The sequence below is a fragment of the Lampetra fluviatilis genome, chromosome 19 (assembly GCF_964198595.1).
Source record: "Lampetra fluviatilis chromosome 19, kcLamFluv1.1, whole genome shotgun sequence".
Lineage (NCBI taxonomy): Eukaryota > Metazoa > Chordata > Hyperoartia > Petromyzontiformes > Petromyzontidae > Lampetra > Lampetra fluviatilis.
The window spans coordinates 7,724,504-7,741,796 of NC_136293.1; the positions used below are offsets into that span (position 1 = coordinate 7,724,504).

A 17,293-nucleotide genomic window follows, 5' to 3' on the forward strand; every position below is an offset into this window, starting at 1 on the left:
CACGGGTAAAAGGTTTCCTATTATGAGAATCATCGTCATCGTTATTGTTGTTGTTGTCGAGAGACACGGTAACACGTGCGTCCGGGAAAGAGAGGGAACGAAGGTAAACGTTATAGTAGTCACCAGACTAAAAACGCGTCCGATCAAGAAGGACGCTGCTGGGATGGAAGGGGAGTGAAGGGTGTGGGCGAGGGATTAATTTCACCATATTCAGTGCAGCTTTAGTCATGACCGTGGCTCCGAGTCACGTGCCAACCTCCTGGTTTTGGCAGCGCCACAGATTTTTGTTGTTACAACACTGGACTGTATTCAGTGAGACATGAAGCCCCGATCTGGGTCTTCTCGGAGAGTGTAGCTGGGTTGTGTAGGAGAGGGGATCTGCGTTGATCTAAACAAGAAATTATCCGAGACCTGGTTGTTTGTAGAAGAGAGGATTTGAGGCGCGGTGTGGGAACTCTCCACGAGAGAGGAGGCATTACGCCCAGGCGAGATGAGCTAAACATGTTTTTTTATTTTAGCAGGTAAGGCTCACTGAGCTAGATAGCTATTTTTCAGAAGCGACCTGGCCACAAATGATAGCTCAACGAAGTCGCTAATCGCGTGGAAATTTACAGCAGCAGTCAATTACTCTAAACGCATGTGGATTCTAAATGTGTAGGGGGGGGGGGGAACCGGAGGACGCGGAGAAAAATCCACGTGACCACGGGGAGAGAGACATGCAAACTCCAAATCTACAAACAGGCGTCAGGGTCTGTATTGAACCCACGACCTCCTGTTGACCAGGCGAAATAGTTAACATCTCGCCACAGTGGCGCCCAGATCAGTGCCAAGGGACGAGACTGGTCACGGGATGGCAACCCGATGAACAGCCCTGACAGGACGCCCGCCAGCTCACTCGATGTACGAGTGAACAACGTGACACCATCGACGATGACCTGCTCACTGATGGGATGAAGGCTCCTCCGAGCCGCCCCCATGCCCCACAGTCTCGCGACAGAACGATCCATGAGATGATTGCATCGCTCCGTCTCCCCCGTGGTGGTGGTGGCGGTGAGACAGAGGATCTGGGTTCCGCCGCTATTTTATGGTGGACACTACCGCTCCTGCCACGGCGTGGCCGTCGTGCTCTCGAAAATCCGTCCCTGCAGTGCCGTCAGTGGGGAGCGCGACAAGACGCGTCTCGCGACTCGTACGGAAATGCGTGTCAAGTGACGCGATCGCCACACAGCGAGGAGACGCGCACACACAGACAACACGGTTACGACCTTCGGTGCGGCGCAACAAATTTATTCACGAGAAGCAAAGACGCAGACCGCAACAACAGCAACACTAAACACAGCCTTTGACCAGGTTCATCATCATCATCACCATCATCATCACGATCCATGGGCATCTAGGCCGTCGGTGTCGACTGGACGAGACGCTCACGTGGTGTGACACTCTGGCACCAATCTCTGATGTCGTCGTCGTCAAGCCATGCCCTGCGAGGTCTTCCTCTTTTTCCGATTCCTTGCGTTTTTCCGAACAACATCAACAACAACAAACACACTTTACATTTTCCTGTTGCTGTCCATCCCACATATGTGTTCGCATAACACGCATGTAGGATGGAGAGGCGATCTGGGTCAGCGGACGAGACGGGGTATGGGTCAGCGGAAGAGAGAATTGGGGGGGGGGGGGGTGTTGGTCACCAGCGCCCCCCTCCCCCATCCCCCCCCTCCCCCGCCCCCCTCCTCCCTCCCCCGCCCGCTCACGCGAGCTTGAGCATCTCCCGCACCATGACGCCGACGCCGTCGTGCACGTGGTGGATGGGCGCCGTGGCGCACATGAAGGCGCTCGTGGTCACGATCTTCAGCTTGGCGTCCACGTGTGCCTCGCCCACGTCCGTGCACACGTGCGTGCAGCCCAGCTCGCGGATGGCGGCGGCCGTGCCCGCGTAGGGGAACCTGGCGCACGCGGGGGTGGGAGACGCGGTGAGACGGGGGGACACGCGTGTGTACACATGTGTGTGTGTACACGTCTACTGGCACATGTTTGTTCACATAGACTTATATAGGAGTAGGTGCGAGTGTTTCATCTATGGTCTATCCACTGCTGGGTGAATGCCGCTCAAAGCCGTTGCTATCACAATACCCTCCTCAGCTGCACCAGCCCCTCACACCCCCACCTCCATCCCTTCCTTCCCCCCCACACTCCGCCCCTCTCATCTCCCCCTCACCTGTCCCCTGTACTCTCCACCCCCCCACTCCCCCTTGCCCCGCCCCTCTCACCTGCCCCCCTGCTCGCTGTCGCCCCCGACCGTGAGCTCGCATCCCGGGAAGAGCCTCGCGGCGAGCACGGGGGCGATGCAGCACAGCGCCACGGGTTTGTCCGCCTCCCTGAAGGCGCGCAGCGCCGCCTCCACACCCGGCAGCAGCGAGCAGCTCGCGCCCTCGGAGGCCCACGAGCTCAAGTTCTTGGCCACGCCGAACCCACCTGGGGAGAGGGGGGGGTATGAGAGAGAGGGGGGGTATGAGAGAGAGGGGGGGTATGAGAGGGGGGGGGGGGGTATGAGAGGGGGGGGTATGAGAGGGGGGGTATGAGAGGGGGGGGGTATGAGAGGGGGGGGGTATGAGAGGGGGGGTATGAGAGGGGGGGGTATGAGAGGGGGGGGTATGAGAGGGGGGGGGGTATGAGAGGGGGGGTATGAGAGGGGGGGGTATGAGAGGGGGGGTATGAGAGGGGGGGTATGAGAGGGGGGGGGTATGAGAGGGGGGGGGGTATGAGAGGGGGGGGTATGAGAGGGGGGGTATGAGAGGGGGGGGTATGAGAGGGGGGGTATGAGAGGGGGGGTATGAGAGGGGGGGGGGGTATGAGAGGGGGGGGGTATGAGAGGGGGGGTATGAGAGGGGGGGGGTATGAGAGGGGGGGGGTATGAGAGGGGGGGTATGAGAGGGGGGGGGGTATGAGAGGGGGGGGTATGAGAGGGGGGGTATGAGAGGGGGGGGTATGAGAGGGGGGGGGTATGAGAGGGGGGGGGTATGAGAGGGGGGGTATGAGAGGGGGGGGTATGAGAGGGGGGGGTATGAGAGGGGGGGTATGAAAGGGGGGGGGGGTATGAAAGGGGGGGGGGTATGAGAGAGGGGGGGTATGAGAGAGGGGGGGGTATGAGAGGGGGGGTATGAGAGGGGGGGTATGAGAGGGGGGGGGGTATGAGAGGGGGGGGGTATGAGAGGGGGGGTATGAGAGGGGGGGGTATGAGAGGGGGGGGGTATGAGAGGGGGGGTATGAGAGGGGGGGTATGAGAGGGGGGGTATGAGAGGGGGAGGGTATGAGAGAGGGGGGGTATGAGAGGGGGGGGGTATGAGAGGGGGCGGTATGAGAGGGGGGGTATGAGAGGAGGGGTATGAGGGGGGGGGTAGCTGTGACGGTCCCACCTGATGACGGAGACTTGTGTTGCCTCCGGAACGTCGTGATTTATTATTTTATTTTGTTTCCATTATTACTTTTATTAACTTTTAATTTTATTTTTTTACCTACGTGACTTTACTGAAAAAACCTAACAGTATTCTTCTTCGATCTTCGGTGCGATGTGCATGCAATTAATGAGGCGCCATACCCGAAACGTCGTCTCTATGTTAACGTGAATGAACGCGCTCCGCAAACTGGGACTTGTTCAGCAATCATCAGGTGCGTGTAGCGCAAGTGCCGCTGTAGCTACGAGCAGGTCGAGAGGAGAGAGCGAGTGGGCGCTGCTGCTACTGTTGCCTCTCGACCTTGTTTATCACTGTGGTGGTGGTTGTTGTTGTTGTTTATCGTGGTGGTGGTTGTTGTTGTTGTTTATTACCGTGGTGGTTGTTGTTATTTATTACTGTGGTGGTGGTTTATTACTGTGGTGGTGGTTGTTGTTGTTGTGTATTACTGTGGCGGTGGTGGTTGTTGTTGTTTATTACTGTGGCGGTTGTTGTGGTTGTTTATTACTGTGGTGGTGGTTGTTGTGGTTGTTTATTACTGTGGTGGTGGTTGTTTATTACTGTGATGGTGGTGGTTATTGTTGTCGTTTACTTTGGTTGTTGTTGTTGTTGTTTACCGGGCACGAGCAGCGCGTCGAAGTCGGCGACGCGGAGCTGCGCCAGGTCGCGCGCGGCGCCGCGTGCGATCCGCGAGCTCTCGCGCAGCACGTTCCGCTCCGTCTCCCCGCTCTGCGCCTCGCCGCTCGCGTGGTCCACCACGTGGTGCTGCGCCACGTCCGGGGCGAACACCGTCACCTGCACCAGGGGGGCACGGGGGGGGGGGGTGGCACGGGGGGGGGGGGGGCGATAGAAAATAAATTAGAACGGCAGCTGATGGAGTGTGGTTACCTGTGGAGGAAAAAGGGGGGAGGGGGGTCACGGGGAGGTACCGGTGGTTGGGGGGGCACACGGAAAGGTACTGATGGGGGGGGGCACAAGGGGAGTTACTGATGGGGGGGGGCACAAGGGGAGTTACTGATGGGGGGGGCACAAGGGGAGTTACTGATGGGGGGGGGGGCACAAGGGGAGAGGTGGGGTGCACGGGAAGCGGCATGGGAAGGGTAGGGGGGGTACGGGGGGGGGGTACGGGGGGGGGCACGGGATGGATCGGCGCACGGTGGGGGGCAGGGTACGACGAGGGGGGGGGGGGTGCCGTCACCTACGGAGAGCGAGTACGCTCACGTGTACACACACACACACGCGCGCGCACTTGTTCCATGACGTGTACGTGTTCCATGGAGGTGTACTCGTTCTATTCGTATCTCGGACTGGCCACTGATGTTAGTCGTGGCCGGGAATCGAACGTAATCAATATGGTCGGGGTAGATGAGGAAGCGCCTCAGTCCGCAGTGCGCTAACCACTGCGACACCGCTCCCCACTCGCGCGTGCACAAAGACAAAGACCCCTGCACCCTATAGCCTTAAGACTGTTGGGGCAAGTGCTGTTAGCGAGCAACCTAAGAAGGCCGGCACGGCACACGAGAGGGTGGTCAACACCACGCCCGACCGCCTTTGTCTCCCCAGTGGCGATGTTTACACACCGTACCAGGTACTCATTAGAGGCCGAGTCGACATAGGGGAGGCCCAGAACCGGTTCAGATAATCGTCACTGGTGTTGGCCGTGAGCGGGGGTCGTAGCGCAGCGCGCTAATCGCTACACTACCGCTCCCAGCTACACCACACACACGCACGTGTACACACGTGTACATACACACACACACGCGCGCACACACACACACGCGCGCACACACACACACGTGTACACACACACACGTGTACACACACACACGTGTAACTAGACTCTCACCTCGGCTCCCGCTCTGCTCAGGTGAACGAGCGCCGCGGACGCTTCGTGGATTTCGCTTCCGTCATAGGCCCCGCACCCCGCCAGCAACACAGCCACGCGCTTCCCCATCTCTGCTGCTGATGCTGATGATGCTGCTGATGCTGCTGCTGGTGATGCTGCTTCGGCCGAAGATCGAGCGGATGAAGCTGCGGTTGCAAGCGGCTCCTCTTTTATAAGCGGCTCGGGGAGGAAGAGTGAGGGAGGGGAGCGAGTGGAGAGAGATACGAGTCTGGAGAGAGGGGAGCGCGAGCGTGGGCGAGAGATGGGGGGGTGGTGATGCGAGAGAGGGAAGAGGGGAGGAGGAGGAGGAGATGAGAGCGAGCGCTGTTACGATGGTCGGGCACTCATGGGGGGAGGGATGGGTGGAAGGGAGGGGGGGGAGAGATGGGTGGAAGGGAGGGGGGGGAGAGAGTGGGTGTTTGTCTGGAAGTGAAGTCGTGGACTTTCCAGAAAATCACGCGACAATCTGTCTCATTTTAAAATACATAAATATATGAGTGAGTGAGAATTCGCGGCATCACTTCCTAAAATCGCCATGTTACTCGTGGCGCTGATTAGACGTCTGTGAAAAACTCCATAGCTCATCGGATTTCTACAATGTAAATACAGAGTCTGATTGATGAGTGTGGTGTTACCCGTGGTGGTGGTGATGATAGCAGTGGGGCATCTGTCAATCATCTCAAGCAGTTAAGCCATAACACCTGGGTCTGACCCTTGACCTGCGATTAGCGAGCCTTCCACACTTCACGAGATAGCCTCAAAGTGCACCTAGCCTGGCACAAGCGCTGTGGTGATGTCACCGCCACTTAGTGGCTGTTGTTGTTGCTGGGGTCATGGTGGTGGTGGTTTTTCTGGTGAAGATGATGGCGGTGGTATTGATGTGATCATGACAACGGTGGTGGTGGAGGCTGATGTTACTCTTGGAGGACGTGGTGATGGTGAGGATGATAGTGGTGGTGGTGGTGGATGTGGCGACTTCAATCCACTGCCAGATGACAGCCTCCCCGCGCTCATATCCGGTCGCGAAGGACGTTTGACCATATTTCACCACCCTGGAGGTCACTGTGGATTGGTGCGGGTAAAGTGTGTGACGGGTGAGCGTCCGATTGTCTGGGTGTCTCGAACCCGATTTGACGCACCACTGACAATCGGGGCATAAAGTAGCGCGGTGCGCTAACCGTTGCGCCACCGCCCACCCCCCCAACTCCACCTTTCCCCGCCAGGCACTGAATCGCATCATCGCGAGTGAACTTTTAGGGCGATAACGGCGCTGTCGGCGACGTTTCTGGAAGTTCCACGAGGAAGAGGGGAATTCCGGCCGTGCCGAGGGCGCGTGTCTCGATTTCAACACCCCCCGCGTCTCTCTGCGCGGCTCGGAAGGCGACTCGAGTCGCCCCCGCACCCCCACCCTCTCCACCGCAACTCCATTCCCGCACCCCCACCCTCTCCACCGCAACTCCATTCCCGCACCCCCGGATCCATCGCGGGCTCCAACTCTTGCTTCCACATACCCCCCCACGCGCCCTCCCTTCTCCTTTGCTCTGTCCACACTCCGACAAAACTCCCCCCCCCCGCGCTCGCCCTCCTCGCACCCACCCACCTCCACCCACACTCCGTCTCCCCACACTCCTCCCGCCCTCCTCCCCCTCCCCACCCCCCCCTGTCTCCGCACACTCCACCCGCCCGTCGCTTGCCCTTCATCTCGCCCCTCCCTCGCTCCCGTGACTGCCACACGCGCGGACAGGGAGGCGGAGGAGCGCATTGCGGTCCGCGAGCCTCGACTCGTTCACATCATCACCACCCCCCACCACCATCATCACCACCCGACTCCCCGAGTTCTCTCGCGCCTGCACGGATTGTCCGTGAGTTTCGCGGCAGACAGCTGCCTCCAGCATGAGCTCACCGGGCGAGATCACGGGGCGTTCGCCCCCCAAACTCCACAACTCAGTGGGGGTCTTGGGCATCACCGCAGGTGAGGCGTCGTCTGATGCTGAAACTGCTGCGGATGATCATGATGATGACGACGTTGCTGATGATGATGATAATAATGTTGATAAATATGAAGTTGTTGATGATGATGTTACTGCTGCCGATGTTATGATTGCTGCTGCTGCTGATGATGTTGCCGTTGTTGCTACTGCCGATTGCTGCTGCTGATGATGTTGCCGTTGTTGCTGATAATGACGCTGACGATGATGATATTCATTTTGGGACCTCGTGTTTACATTCGTGAACAATTGCGCGCGTAAATCCTGGGCACATGTGAATACGATTGCTCATCGGTGCTCGCGAACAGCACTTGCCTCAACAGTCTCTCAAGGCTATACGGGTGATCTTTGTTTTATTTTGCTGGTGTGTTTGTGGGGGTGGACGGCGCAGTTGTTAGCGCACTGCACTACAAATCCGACCACCTGGGTTCGATTCTCGACCACGACAAACACCGGTGGGTTGGAAAGTAATATTGGAAACTCCCCTGCGTCTCTGATACGGTGTGTACTAAACACCGGCACTGGGGAGACAAATGTGGCCGTGAGTGTGTGGTGCTTGGTCACACCGACGCCTCCAGCTCGTGCGCCGTGCCGCCCTTGCTAACGAAGAGAAGCGGGAAAGTGTAAACCTGCAGCAGCAGGAGCAGCAGCAACAGTAGGAGCATCGTGGTGTCGGTGTCCGGTGATGGCTGGCGACGCTCAGCCCGGCAGTCCGCGAATGCCGTTGACTGGTGGAGTGTGTGGGTGGGCGTCTCTCACCGCGTGTCTGGCGTCCCCCCCCCCACCACCACAACCACCACCACCCCCAACAACCCCCCCCACCACCCACTCCCCCCCCCCCCACCACCACAACCACCCTACCACCATCACCCGCCCCACCACCCCCCCACCAACCCCCATGTTCTCCCTCCCCCACCACCCCCCCACCACCACTCCCCTACCACTCCACCACCCTCCCACCACCACTCTCCCACCCCCCCCCCCACCACTCCACCCCCCCCCCCACCACCACCCCCCCAACACCACCCCCCACCACCCACCACCCCCCCCCACCTACCACCCCCCCCCACCATCTCCCCCACCACCAACCCCCCACCATCTCCCCCCACTGTCTCCCCCCTCCACCATCCCTCACCATCACCCCACTATCCCCCCCCACCACCCCCACCGCAGGGTCCCTGCTGCTCGCCATCGAGAGCTACGCCCCGGGCCGCTTCGAGCCCACGGCGCTGGGCCTGCTGCTGCTCGTCGTCTCCGCACTCCTCGCATTCGCAGGTTCGCCTCCTCCTCCTCCCACTCCCACTCCTTCCACTCCCACTCCTCCTCCTCCCACTCCTCCTCCTCCCCACTCCTCCTCCTCCCACTCCTTCCACTCCCACTCCTCCTCCTCCCACTCCTTCCACTCCCACTCCTCCTCCTCCCCACTCCTCCTCCTCCCACTCCCACTCCTCCTCCTCCCACTCCTTCTCCCACTCCTCCTCCTCCCACTCCTCCTCCTCCCCACTCCTCCTCCGCACTGCGGGCGAGGGCTGCGGTTGGGGGGTGGCGGGGGGCGGCTTTTGTCCACATTTATAAACATGGGCCTAGATTATTTTGATCGTAATACAGATTTTTTTTGCTTTGGGTTGAATCGCGTAAATTTTTAATGTGTCGTTAAACCCGCCACCACCCGTCACAGCCAATTAGTAAGTTGTGTCACTTAAACAGAATGTGGCCAATTCGTTACTTAGTACAGCACACCAGTGTGTTGGAAAGCACAGCCACAACATTTACAATCTGAGTACGACGTTTAGCCAGTAATTACAACCAGCATAATCAATTTGGCATGTTGCGATCGAAACGTCGTGGCTTTACCGAAAGACCCAAAGAACATGCATTCCTGCAGTCACGAAAGCTTTAAGTTAAGATTGAAACAAAATACGTTTTAGTTTTATTTGTATGTATTTTATTTATTTATTTACCTTTTATATATTGTTTATTGTTATTGTAACGTTCTGACCTGCCCAAACTGGACATCTGTGAAAAAGAGCGTTCCAGCTCATCGGATTCCTCCTCCAGCATAAATAAATATTCTGATTCTGACCTCACCCACCCACCCACCTCACCACTTCCTCCTCCTCTTCACCCCTTGCCCAACCCGCTTATTCCTCTTCGGTGGTTTAGGAGAAGTGGTGGAGGTGTCCGTAGGGTAGGAGGGAAGGCAGCCTCCCCTAGGTCGACTCAGCCTAAGAATGGATACCTGGTGCAGTGGGCAAACATCGCCACGAGGGAGACAAAGGCGGCTTGGGTGTGGTGCTGGCCACCCACCCCCTCGTGTGCCGTTCCAGCATTCATAGGCGCTACTCGCGAACGGTGCTTGCCCCAATAGTGGCAGGCACCCTCCCATCCCCGCCCCTCCAGGTTACAAAGTCCCCTTGCCGAGTCTATTTAAACTAAACTATTTGTTTTTTTTTATTTTATCAGCTAAAAAGCCCAACGAGCTACATTTCAGAAGCGAACTGGTCACAAACGACAGCAGACACAAACTCTAAACGCATGTTTCTACGCGGTGTTAGTCAGGAATGTGTAGTCGTATTGTGTAATAATGTCTTGGTGTTGACTCGCATAGCCCCCGCGCGCGTTTTCGAACTTCTCCTGCACAGTATCCATGCTGCAGCCTTGCATACTGATTCCCCTCCCCCAACCTCCAATGTGAGTCTACGGGTGTCTGTGTGAGTCTACAGGCCTCGTGAGTGTGAATCGATGGGTCTCTAGCACTGATCAAGAAAGTCACTGCCACCTCATTCCTGTCTCTCAATGCACGCGACATCTGCGACTGGGAGGCCACTGGCTGGATTGGTGTGGCCTCTCCACACGTGCCCCAAGCGACGATTAACGCCCCAACGTGGGCCCATTGCATTTGTCGCTGCGATTCACTGCGTCATTTTATTTATCCTGCCCTCACCCTCTCTGTGCTCTCCTCGTTCTCTCCTGCTGCCCTTGGACTTGCTCGTGCGCTGCCCGCACCTCCTCCTCCTCCGCCCCCCAACCCCCACAGCCATCCGCAGGCTCCAGTGCGAGGCGTCGGTCTTCGTGAACCTCTGCCTCATCCTCTCGGCGCTCTGGGCCGGCCAGGGGGTCATCATGGTGCTCATGGGCCAGGGGGCGATCGGCGACGACGAGCACAGCACGCGGCTGGCCCTGGCCCCGGGCCTCGTGGCCTTCGCCCCGGCCTGTCTGCTCCTCTGCTTCGTGGGCCTCGTCAAGGGCCCCACGCTGCTCGCCGCGATGTCGGGCGCCGTGGCCTTCGCGCTCTCGCACCGCATCGCGCTCCTCTACGCGGGCCCCGCCGCCGCGCCGGGATTCGGCTCCTCCGGGGTGGCCGCCAGCTACCTCGTGGTGGCCCTGGTGGGCCTCTACTACGGCGCGGGCCGCATCGCGCACTACCTGAGCAGGGGCGCGCTGGGCCTGCCCGGCACGGCCGGCTCCAACAAGCAGGGGGCCCGCGGCGGAGAGGCCGCGGCGAGGAGGAAGCGCGTCCCGGGAGACGCCAACGAGACGGCGGTGGCCGGGTACGCGGCGTGCGCGCTCGCGGCCAGCGTCCTGGGCTGCAGGGCGCTGGGCATCACGGCGCAGCTGAGCGGGGGGCAGGTGCCGTGGCTGGGCGCCGCCTTCGCCCTGCAGCTGCTCGTCTCGGTGCTCTCGTTCCGCTCCAACGACGCGCTCGGCGGCGTCTTCTTCGCCTTCGCGTCACTCGTCAGCAGCGGCGCCGGCCTGCAGCTTGGCCTCTGGGCGTGGCACGGCGAGGGCGGCGTCCTGGGCGGCTCCGTCTCCCTGCTGCCGCCCCCGGCTCCCGTCGTCCTCGCCGCGCTCTTCCTCGTCGCGTCCCTCGCCGCCGCCGACCGCAGCCTGGCCGAGATGGCAGTGGGCCTGGTGCTCGCCGCCTCCTGCGTGGCCGTCGCCTCCGACTCGATCGGCTTCCTGGGGGTCGCGTCGCTGCGCGCCGCCGTCGCCGTCTTCCTCGCCGCCCTCGCCTTCTTCTTCGTGCGCCTCTTCAACCTCGCGGGCGGCGACATCCGCATCCCCGTGGGCCAGGGGGTGGTCACGCGTCTCGTCTGCCGCCGGGGCGGCTACTCGGCCGTCTTCCTCACCGCCGACCACGACTCGGCGGCGCCCGTGCTCGGCTACTCGCGCTACACGGACGCCGAGTCGCTGGGCCACGCGTGCAACGCCCTGGCCGCCTTCGGCATGACCCTGGCGGCGCCGGCGGACCCCGCGGCGGGGCCCCTGGGCACGCTGGTGCTGCCCTGGGTGGTGGTGGCGGGCGGGCTCCTGCAGTTCGCGGCGGGCGCCATCTCGTTCTCGCGCGGCAAGACGCTCGAGAGCACGGCGTTCGTCTTCTACAGCCTCATGTGGCTCATCTGGGGGGTGACGCGCTACGCGGGCCTCGCCGCCGCGGGCGAGCGCGGCTTCGACCTCTCGGCGGGGGTCATCTGCTTCATGGTGCTCAACCTGTTCGTGGCGCTGGGCGCCGTCTTCCTCAGCAAGATGTGGTTCGCGTCGGCGCTCTGCTTCGAGCTCATCATGGTGAGCTTCCTGCTCGAGGCGCTCGGCGCGCTGCCGCGCCGCTACGACGAGGCCGTCACCATCATCTTCGGCCTCGTCAGCTGCTACTGCTTCGCGGCGTCGCTCTCCGCGCAGACGCTGCACCGCTTCGCGCTGCCCGCGGGCAAGCCCTGGATGCAGCTGGGGGGGCCCGCGGGCGCGGCGCACGCCTCCTGCCCGCACCTGCCGTCGCGCAAGGCCTCCTCCGTGCAGCAGATCGCAGGTAATGGACCGGGGGGGGGGGGAGGGGGGTGGTGGTGGGGGATGCGAGGGAGGGATGGGCATGGGAGGAGATGCGAGCGACACCGTGATCACTGTCACTGTGCGCATAACACCATGATGCTGATTGGGATCATTCTGATGATCAGGATGATGATCACGAAAGTGATCAGGATGATGATCCCCACTGTAATAAGAGTAATGAAGACGATGGTGATCAGGATGATTATCACTATTGTAATAAGGATGATGATCACAATTGTGATCATGATGATCACAATCGTGATCATCAACCTGATTATCATCCTGATAATTCTGATGATCAGGATGATGATCACGATAGTGGTCATGATGATGTCGTAACTTGCTGACCCGCCCCCACTGGACTTGTGAGAAAGAGCTTCACAGCTCATCGGATTCCTCGTGCAGTCTAAATAAAGATTCCGACGATGACACATTCTCTCTGCATGTTCGCGCTGCCCGTTCTACTACTGACCTGCCCGTCGCGCTGTGACCCTGACCACTGCACCCCCCCTCCCCCCCGCAGAGATCATGAAGAACGGGGGCACGTGCGGGGTGCCCACGGACACCGTGTACGTGCTCGTGGCCGCGTGCAACCGCCCCGAGGCCGTGAGGAAGGCGTACAGGTGCGGGGAGACACGCGGCATGGGGGGGGGGGGGGGGGTAGAGGGGGGCATAGAGAGAGGAGAGAGTGGAGAGTGGAGATGGGAGAAAGAGGAAAATGGAGAGTAGAGGGAGAGTCGGGAGAGGCAGAGAGAAGGAGCAGAGGTTATGGGAGAGAGATCGAGAGAGTTGAGACAGAGAGAGTTGAGACAGAGAGTTGAGACAGAGAGAGAGAGAGAGTGGGTACATTCCTCGCGCTGTGAGCATCGCGACACGAGACGAACAACCACCTTTGGGGACTCTCGGAGCGAGTAGTGCACCACCTTGTGGCTTCCATTCCTCCCTCATCTCGCCTCACCTCGCCCCCCTCCCCCCGTCCCTCGGCAGGAGCAAGAAGCAGGCGGAGCACCGGCCCATGTCGCTGTGGATCTCGGGCACGCGGCAGCTGGAGCCGGTGCGCCACCTCTTCTCGCCGCTGCTCTGGGGCCTCATGGAGGCCGCGTGGCCCTCGTCCATCAGCCTCGTCATCAAGAGGGGTACGGCTCTGCGTGCGCAGAAACCTCATCATCATCATCACCACCTCCAGCGGCGTCACCGTCACCAGCAGCATCATCATAACCGTCATCAGCATCACCGTCATCATCGGCACAACCATCATCAGCTGCGGCATACTCAGCGGGCACGATCTATCCACCGCTGGATTCACGAATCCCAAGTCGTCGTCGTCTGTCGCATTCTCGCGATGCGACGATCCGCGCAGCGCCTATCACGCGAGCCGCCCTCCCCGCTCCATCTCCTCCGTGGACGTCCCCTGTGTACGCCTCGCCCAGCAGCGGAGCGGCCTTCGCAGGCGCCGCTCGCTAGCGGCACTTGCCCCAAGAGTCCGCTGAGGCTACGCGGGGGGTCTTTGTCTTTGTCGCCGAGCAGGGGAGTGGGTGGACAGCCTGGGCATGGGCGACGCCGCGTCGCTCATCGGCACTCCGGACAGCATCGCGGTGCGCTACCCGGACTGCACGGTCACCACGCAGCTCATCGACCTGGTGACAGCCCCCCCCACCCCTCCCTCCCTCCCTCCCTCCCTCGCTCGCTCCCCCTGATCCCCAACCTCCTTCCCTGCTCCCCCAATCCCCTCTTTCCCTGTTGTCATCCCCTCCTCACTCCCTCCGTCTCTCACTCACTCCGGATCCCTTTCCCCTGATCCCTGCCTCCCACTCTGCCACCCCACGCCCTCCCTGCCTCGTCCCTACCCCCCCCCCCATCCCCTGCTCCTTCTGCTCTGCCCCCCCCTCATTCTCCCTGTGTGCTCCCCCCACGCTTTCCCATGCACCCCCCCCACTCTCTAACCACCCGCCCCCCCCCTGATCCCACAAATTCCCTCTCTCCGATCCCCGCCCCTCCCCCCCACCGACGCGGGTCCCGTGCCCCCTCCCCCCTCCCCCAGGTGGGCCCCATCGCAGTGACGTCAGCGAACCCCACGGGGGAAGCAGACACGACTCATCACAACCAGGTGTACGCCAAGCTGGGGGCACAGGTACGGGGCGGGGGGGGGAGTGGTAGGGGGGTGTCGGTGGGATGGCGGTGGGGGGGCGGTGAGGTGGTAGTGGGGGGGGGGTGGTGGGGGTGGGTGGAGGGGGGGGGCATTAGTGGGGGGGGTGGTGGGGGGGGGTGTTCGGGGGGGTGGTTGGGGGGTGGCGGTGGGGGGGCGGGTGGGGGGGGGTGATGGGGAGGGTGATGGGGTTGTGGGGGGGGGGTGTGACTCGATGGTGATGGTCGTTGTTGATTTGATGGAGTGAGAGATGGTGATGGTCGTGGGAGGCTCCCATAACGACAGCGGTGATGGTGGCGGTCTTAACGACGATGATGACAATGGTTGTAGTGGTAGTCTCCCTTGACTGACTCGGTGATGTTGATGGTTATGGTGGCGGTGGTGGTACCGGTAGACTTTCTTGATTGAATAGATGCTGATGACGACGATGATGTCAATGATGATGTCGATGATGATGTCGATGATGCAGGTGGACGGGGTGCTGTGCGATGGCCCCTCCCCGGAGAACATCGCCTCCACCGTGGTGGACTGCACCAAGATCGAGGAGGGCGCCATCAAGTTCTTCAGAGTCGGCCTCGTGCCCAAGAACAAGGTGAGCACACCGCGGCATCCGCGGATTTCTACTCAGAGTGCGCGGCTGCCGCGGATTTCTCCCACGACTGGTGTCTGATGATGAACAACGGTGATGATTGTGTGCCGTGCGCGTGTGCGACTCTACTACGTATGTGTGCACGTGTGTGTATGTGTGCGGTAGGATTGGTAGTGTAGCGGGTAGCGCTTTGCGCTACGAACCCGGCTCACCCGAGTTCGATTCCCGCTCATGGCTAACACCAGTGACGATTTTCTGAACCGGTCGTGGGCCTCCCGTAGGTCGACTCAGCCCCAACTTATTACCTGATGTGTGTAAACATCGTCGCTGGGGAGACAAAGGCGGTCGGGCGTGGTGCTGTCCACCCAAATTCGTGTGCCGCTCCGACCTTCATAGGTGCTCGTGAATAACACTTGCTCCCACGGTCTGTTCAGGCTATACGGGGGATCTTTGTTTTTTGTCGTGGTCGTGTCGTGGTTAGCGGTCGCGTAGTGGTCAAAGCACACCGTGCTACAAACTCGGCGACCCGAATTCGAATCCCACTCGCGACCAATCTACAGCCTCAACTCAGTCCCTAGAACGGTGAGTGATCATCGTGACTCATTGGGGGTAGTGGGGGAGGGGCACCTTCAGCTGTGACATTGTGTCGCGCCCCTGCAGGTTCTACAAATGTTCGAGGAGGTGCGCGCCCGCCTGCAGCCGCCGCCCCAGGGCGGCATCACCAACGTGGGCTTCGAGCAAGGAGAAGACGAAGACCGACACTACCACCACTACCACGACGAGGAGGACAGAGATGACGCCGTCTTGCTCGCCGGCGGCGCGATGAGAGAGGAGTCGGACGCGTGACCCTCCCGGCGTGTTTCCTGGGAGGAGGTGGGGGGGGAGCAGTGTCGGATTAAGCTAGTGGGGGGCCTGTAGCATATGTTAAAAAGGGGCCATGAATAAAAAAAAACACGTAAATATGAAAACATGCATTTTCAACTTGCATAGTAAAGTAATTGTATTTTTTCATTTGCTATACGGACAGATAATACGACAAATCGCTAACCTTAAACACCCAGTCGTTCATATAAAAGTTGAAGGCGGTATAGTACTATAGTAATAGAGCAAGTGCAGAATCACTGAACCAGAATTTATGGCTTGAAAGCGTTTAGCGCGGGGTCCTTGATAGTGCGGGGTCCATAGCTACTACAACATGTAATAGTAGCTACTACTACATGTGTAGTAGCTACGACTACATGTGTAGCTACTCTTGCTACTCGGATAATCCGCCCAGCCAGAATGCGTGGATTCCCCAGAGTCAGTCTGTGAACTGATCCGCAGGGCCCGTGTGGTGGGGTAAAGCGTGGGTACCGCTCGCACCTCGTCAAACTCAGTCGTTCATAAATGTTGAAGGTAGTCTAGTACTATGGTAATAGAGCAAGTGCAGAATCACTGACTGAACCGGGATTGATATCTTGAAAGCATTTAGCACGGGGCCCTTGAAAGTGCGGAGCCCGTAGCTACTATATATGCAGCTACTTTTGCTACGAGGATAATGAATCCGCCACTGGGGAAGTGTTTCCGAACTGGTCTCAAGCCAGGCCCGGCTCCCCCCCCCCCCTCGACATCAGCAAGACGTCCGTGCCCAGACAGCGCTCGCTTAGCTTACATACACAGCCGTGAACGTGCGAAACGTATTATCAGCATCCGGCAGCAGCAGCAGCAGCTGTGATAAATCCACCTGCTTCATCCTTGTAACTTGTACGAATGAGATGTGTGTTAATTCATTTTGTTTTGCTTTTGATGTTTTGGTGAGCCCCCCGATCACACTTGCGAATGAGACGCATCCTTGGACTCTTGAGTTCTCGCCGGCTACACAACATAACGGTGGAGGGTGAAGCACTGCTGGATGCGCAGGAGCTGATTTAATTGCTCCATCTCCATTGTCGAGGTCCTGTCGGGCGTGTTCCCTCCTCTAGCTGCTCATCCGGTCTATGTTATAATTCCTTCAAGCTGTCTGTCCTGCTCCCGTATGTATGTATCAGGGACGTGCGGTCAGGGGAGGCAGGGGGAGGCAGAGCCTCACCTGTCATACTCCAATGAAAATAGCTGTTACAAAAAATAAAAAAAGAATAATCAAATCAAATAAATATTAAGATTTTTCCACTGATCTGTGTTATGTCATTTCTGTACGATTCCAATCTTTTGTATCGTCAAAATCGCCAAATTTGCAGAGCTCCGCTGCAAATACAGGAAGAGACGAGAGGTGAGGCAGCGACGAGCTCAGCCTCCCCTCTGATTGCGCAACCGCTCAGTAACTGGATGGAGCGCGGGCAATAAGCGCGTGCCTGTTACTATCTCAGTATGTCACCAATGTAATGTTTGTAGACCCCTTCATTTCATGTCCTCGCCTTCCATACTCCA

At 59.4% G+C, this 17,293-nt stretch overlaps 2 protein-coding genes across 2 annotated transcripts; one reads left to right on the forward strand and one right to left on the reverse strand.

The window, feature by feature from the left end:
• Positions 1 to 1,741: 1,741 nt before the first annotated feature.
• LOC144937482 (putative glutamine amidotransferase-like class 1 domain-containing protein 3B, mitochondrial) lies at positions 1,742 to 5,567 on the reverse strand. Its single transcript, XM_078864728.1, has 4 exons — positions 5,299 to 5,567; positions 4,070 to 4,247; positions 2,271 to 2,475; positions 1,742 to 1,946 (listed from the first exon to the last, which is right to left on the reverse strand). The coding sequence occupies exons 1-4, from the start codon at positions 5,404 to 5,406 to the stop codon at positions 1,751 to 1,753; spliced, it is 687 nt and encodes a 228-aa protein (XP_078720854.1). The 5' UTR covers positions 5,407 to 5,567; the 3' UTR covers positions 1,742 to 1,750.
• Positions 5,568 to 7,129: 1,562 nt separating this feature from the next.
• Positions 7,130 to 16,970, forward strand: LOC144937597 (uncharacterized). The gene is made up of 9 exons (XM_078864923.1): positions 7,130 to 7,309; positions 8,499 to 8,600; positions 10,363 to 12,132; positions 12,676 to 12,775; positions 13,140 to 13,288; positions 13,680 to 13,792; positions 14,194 to 14,283; positions 14,768 to 14,890; positions 15,548 to 16,970. Exons 1-9 carry the CDS (start codon positions 7,231 to 7,233, stop codon positions 15,731 to 15,733), a joined length of 2,712 nt encoding a protein of 903 aa, XP_078721049.1. The 5' UTR covers positions 7,130 to 7,230; the 3' UTR covers positions 15,734 to 16,970.
• The last annotated feature ends 323 nt before the right edge of the window (positions 16,971 to 17,293 follow it).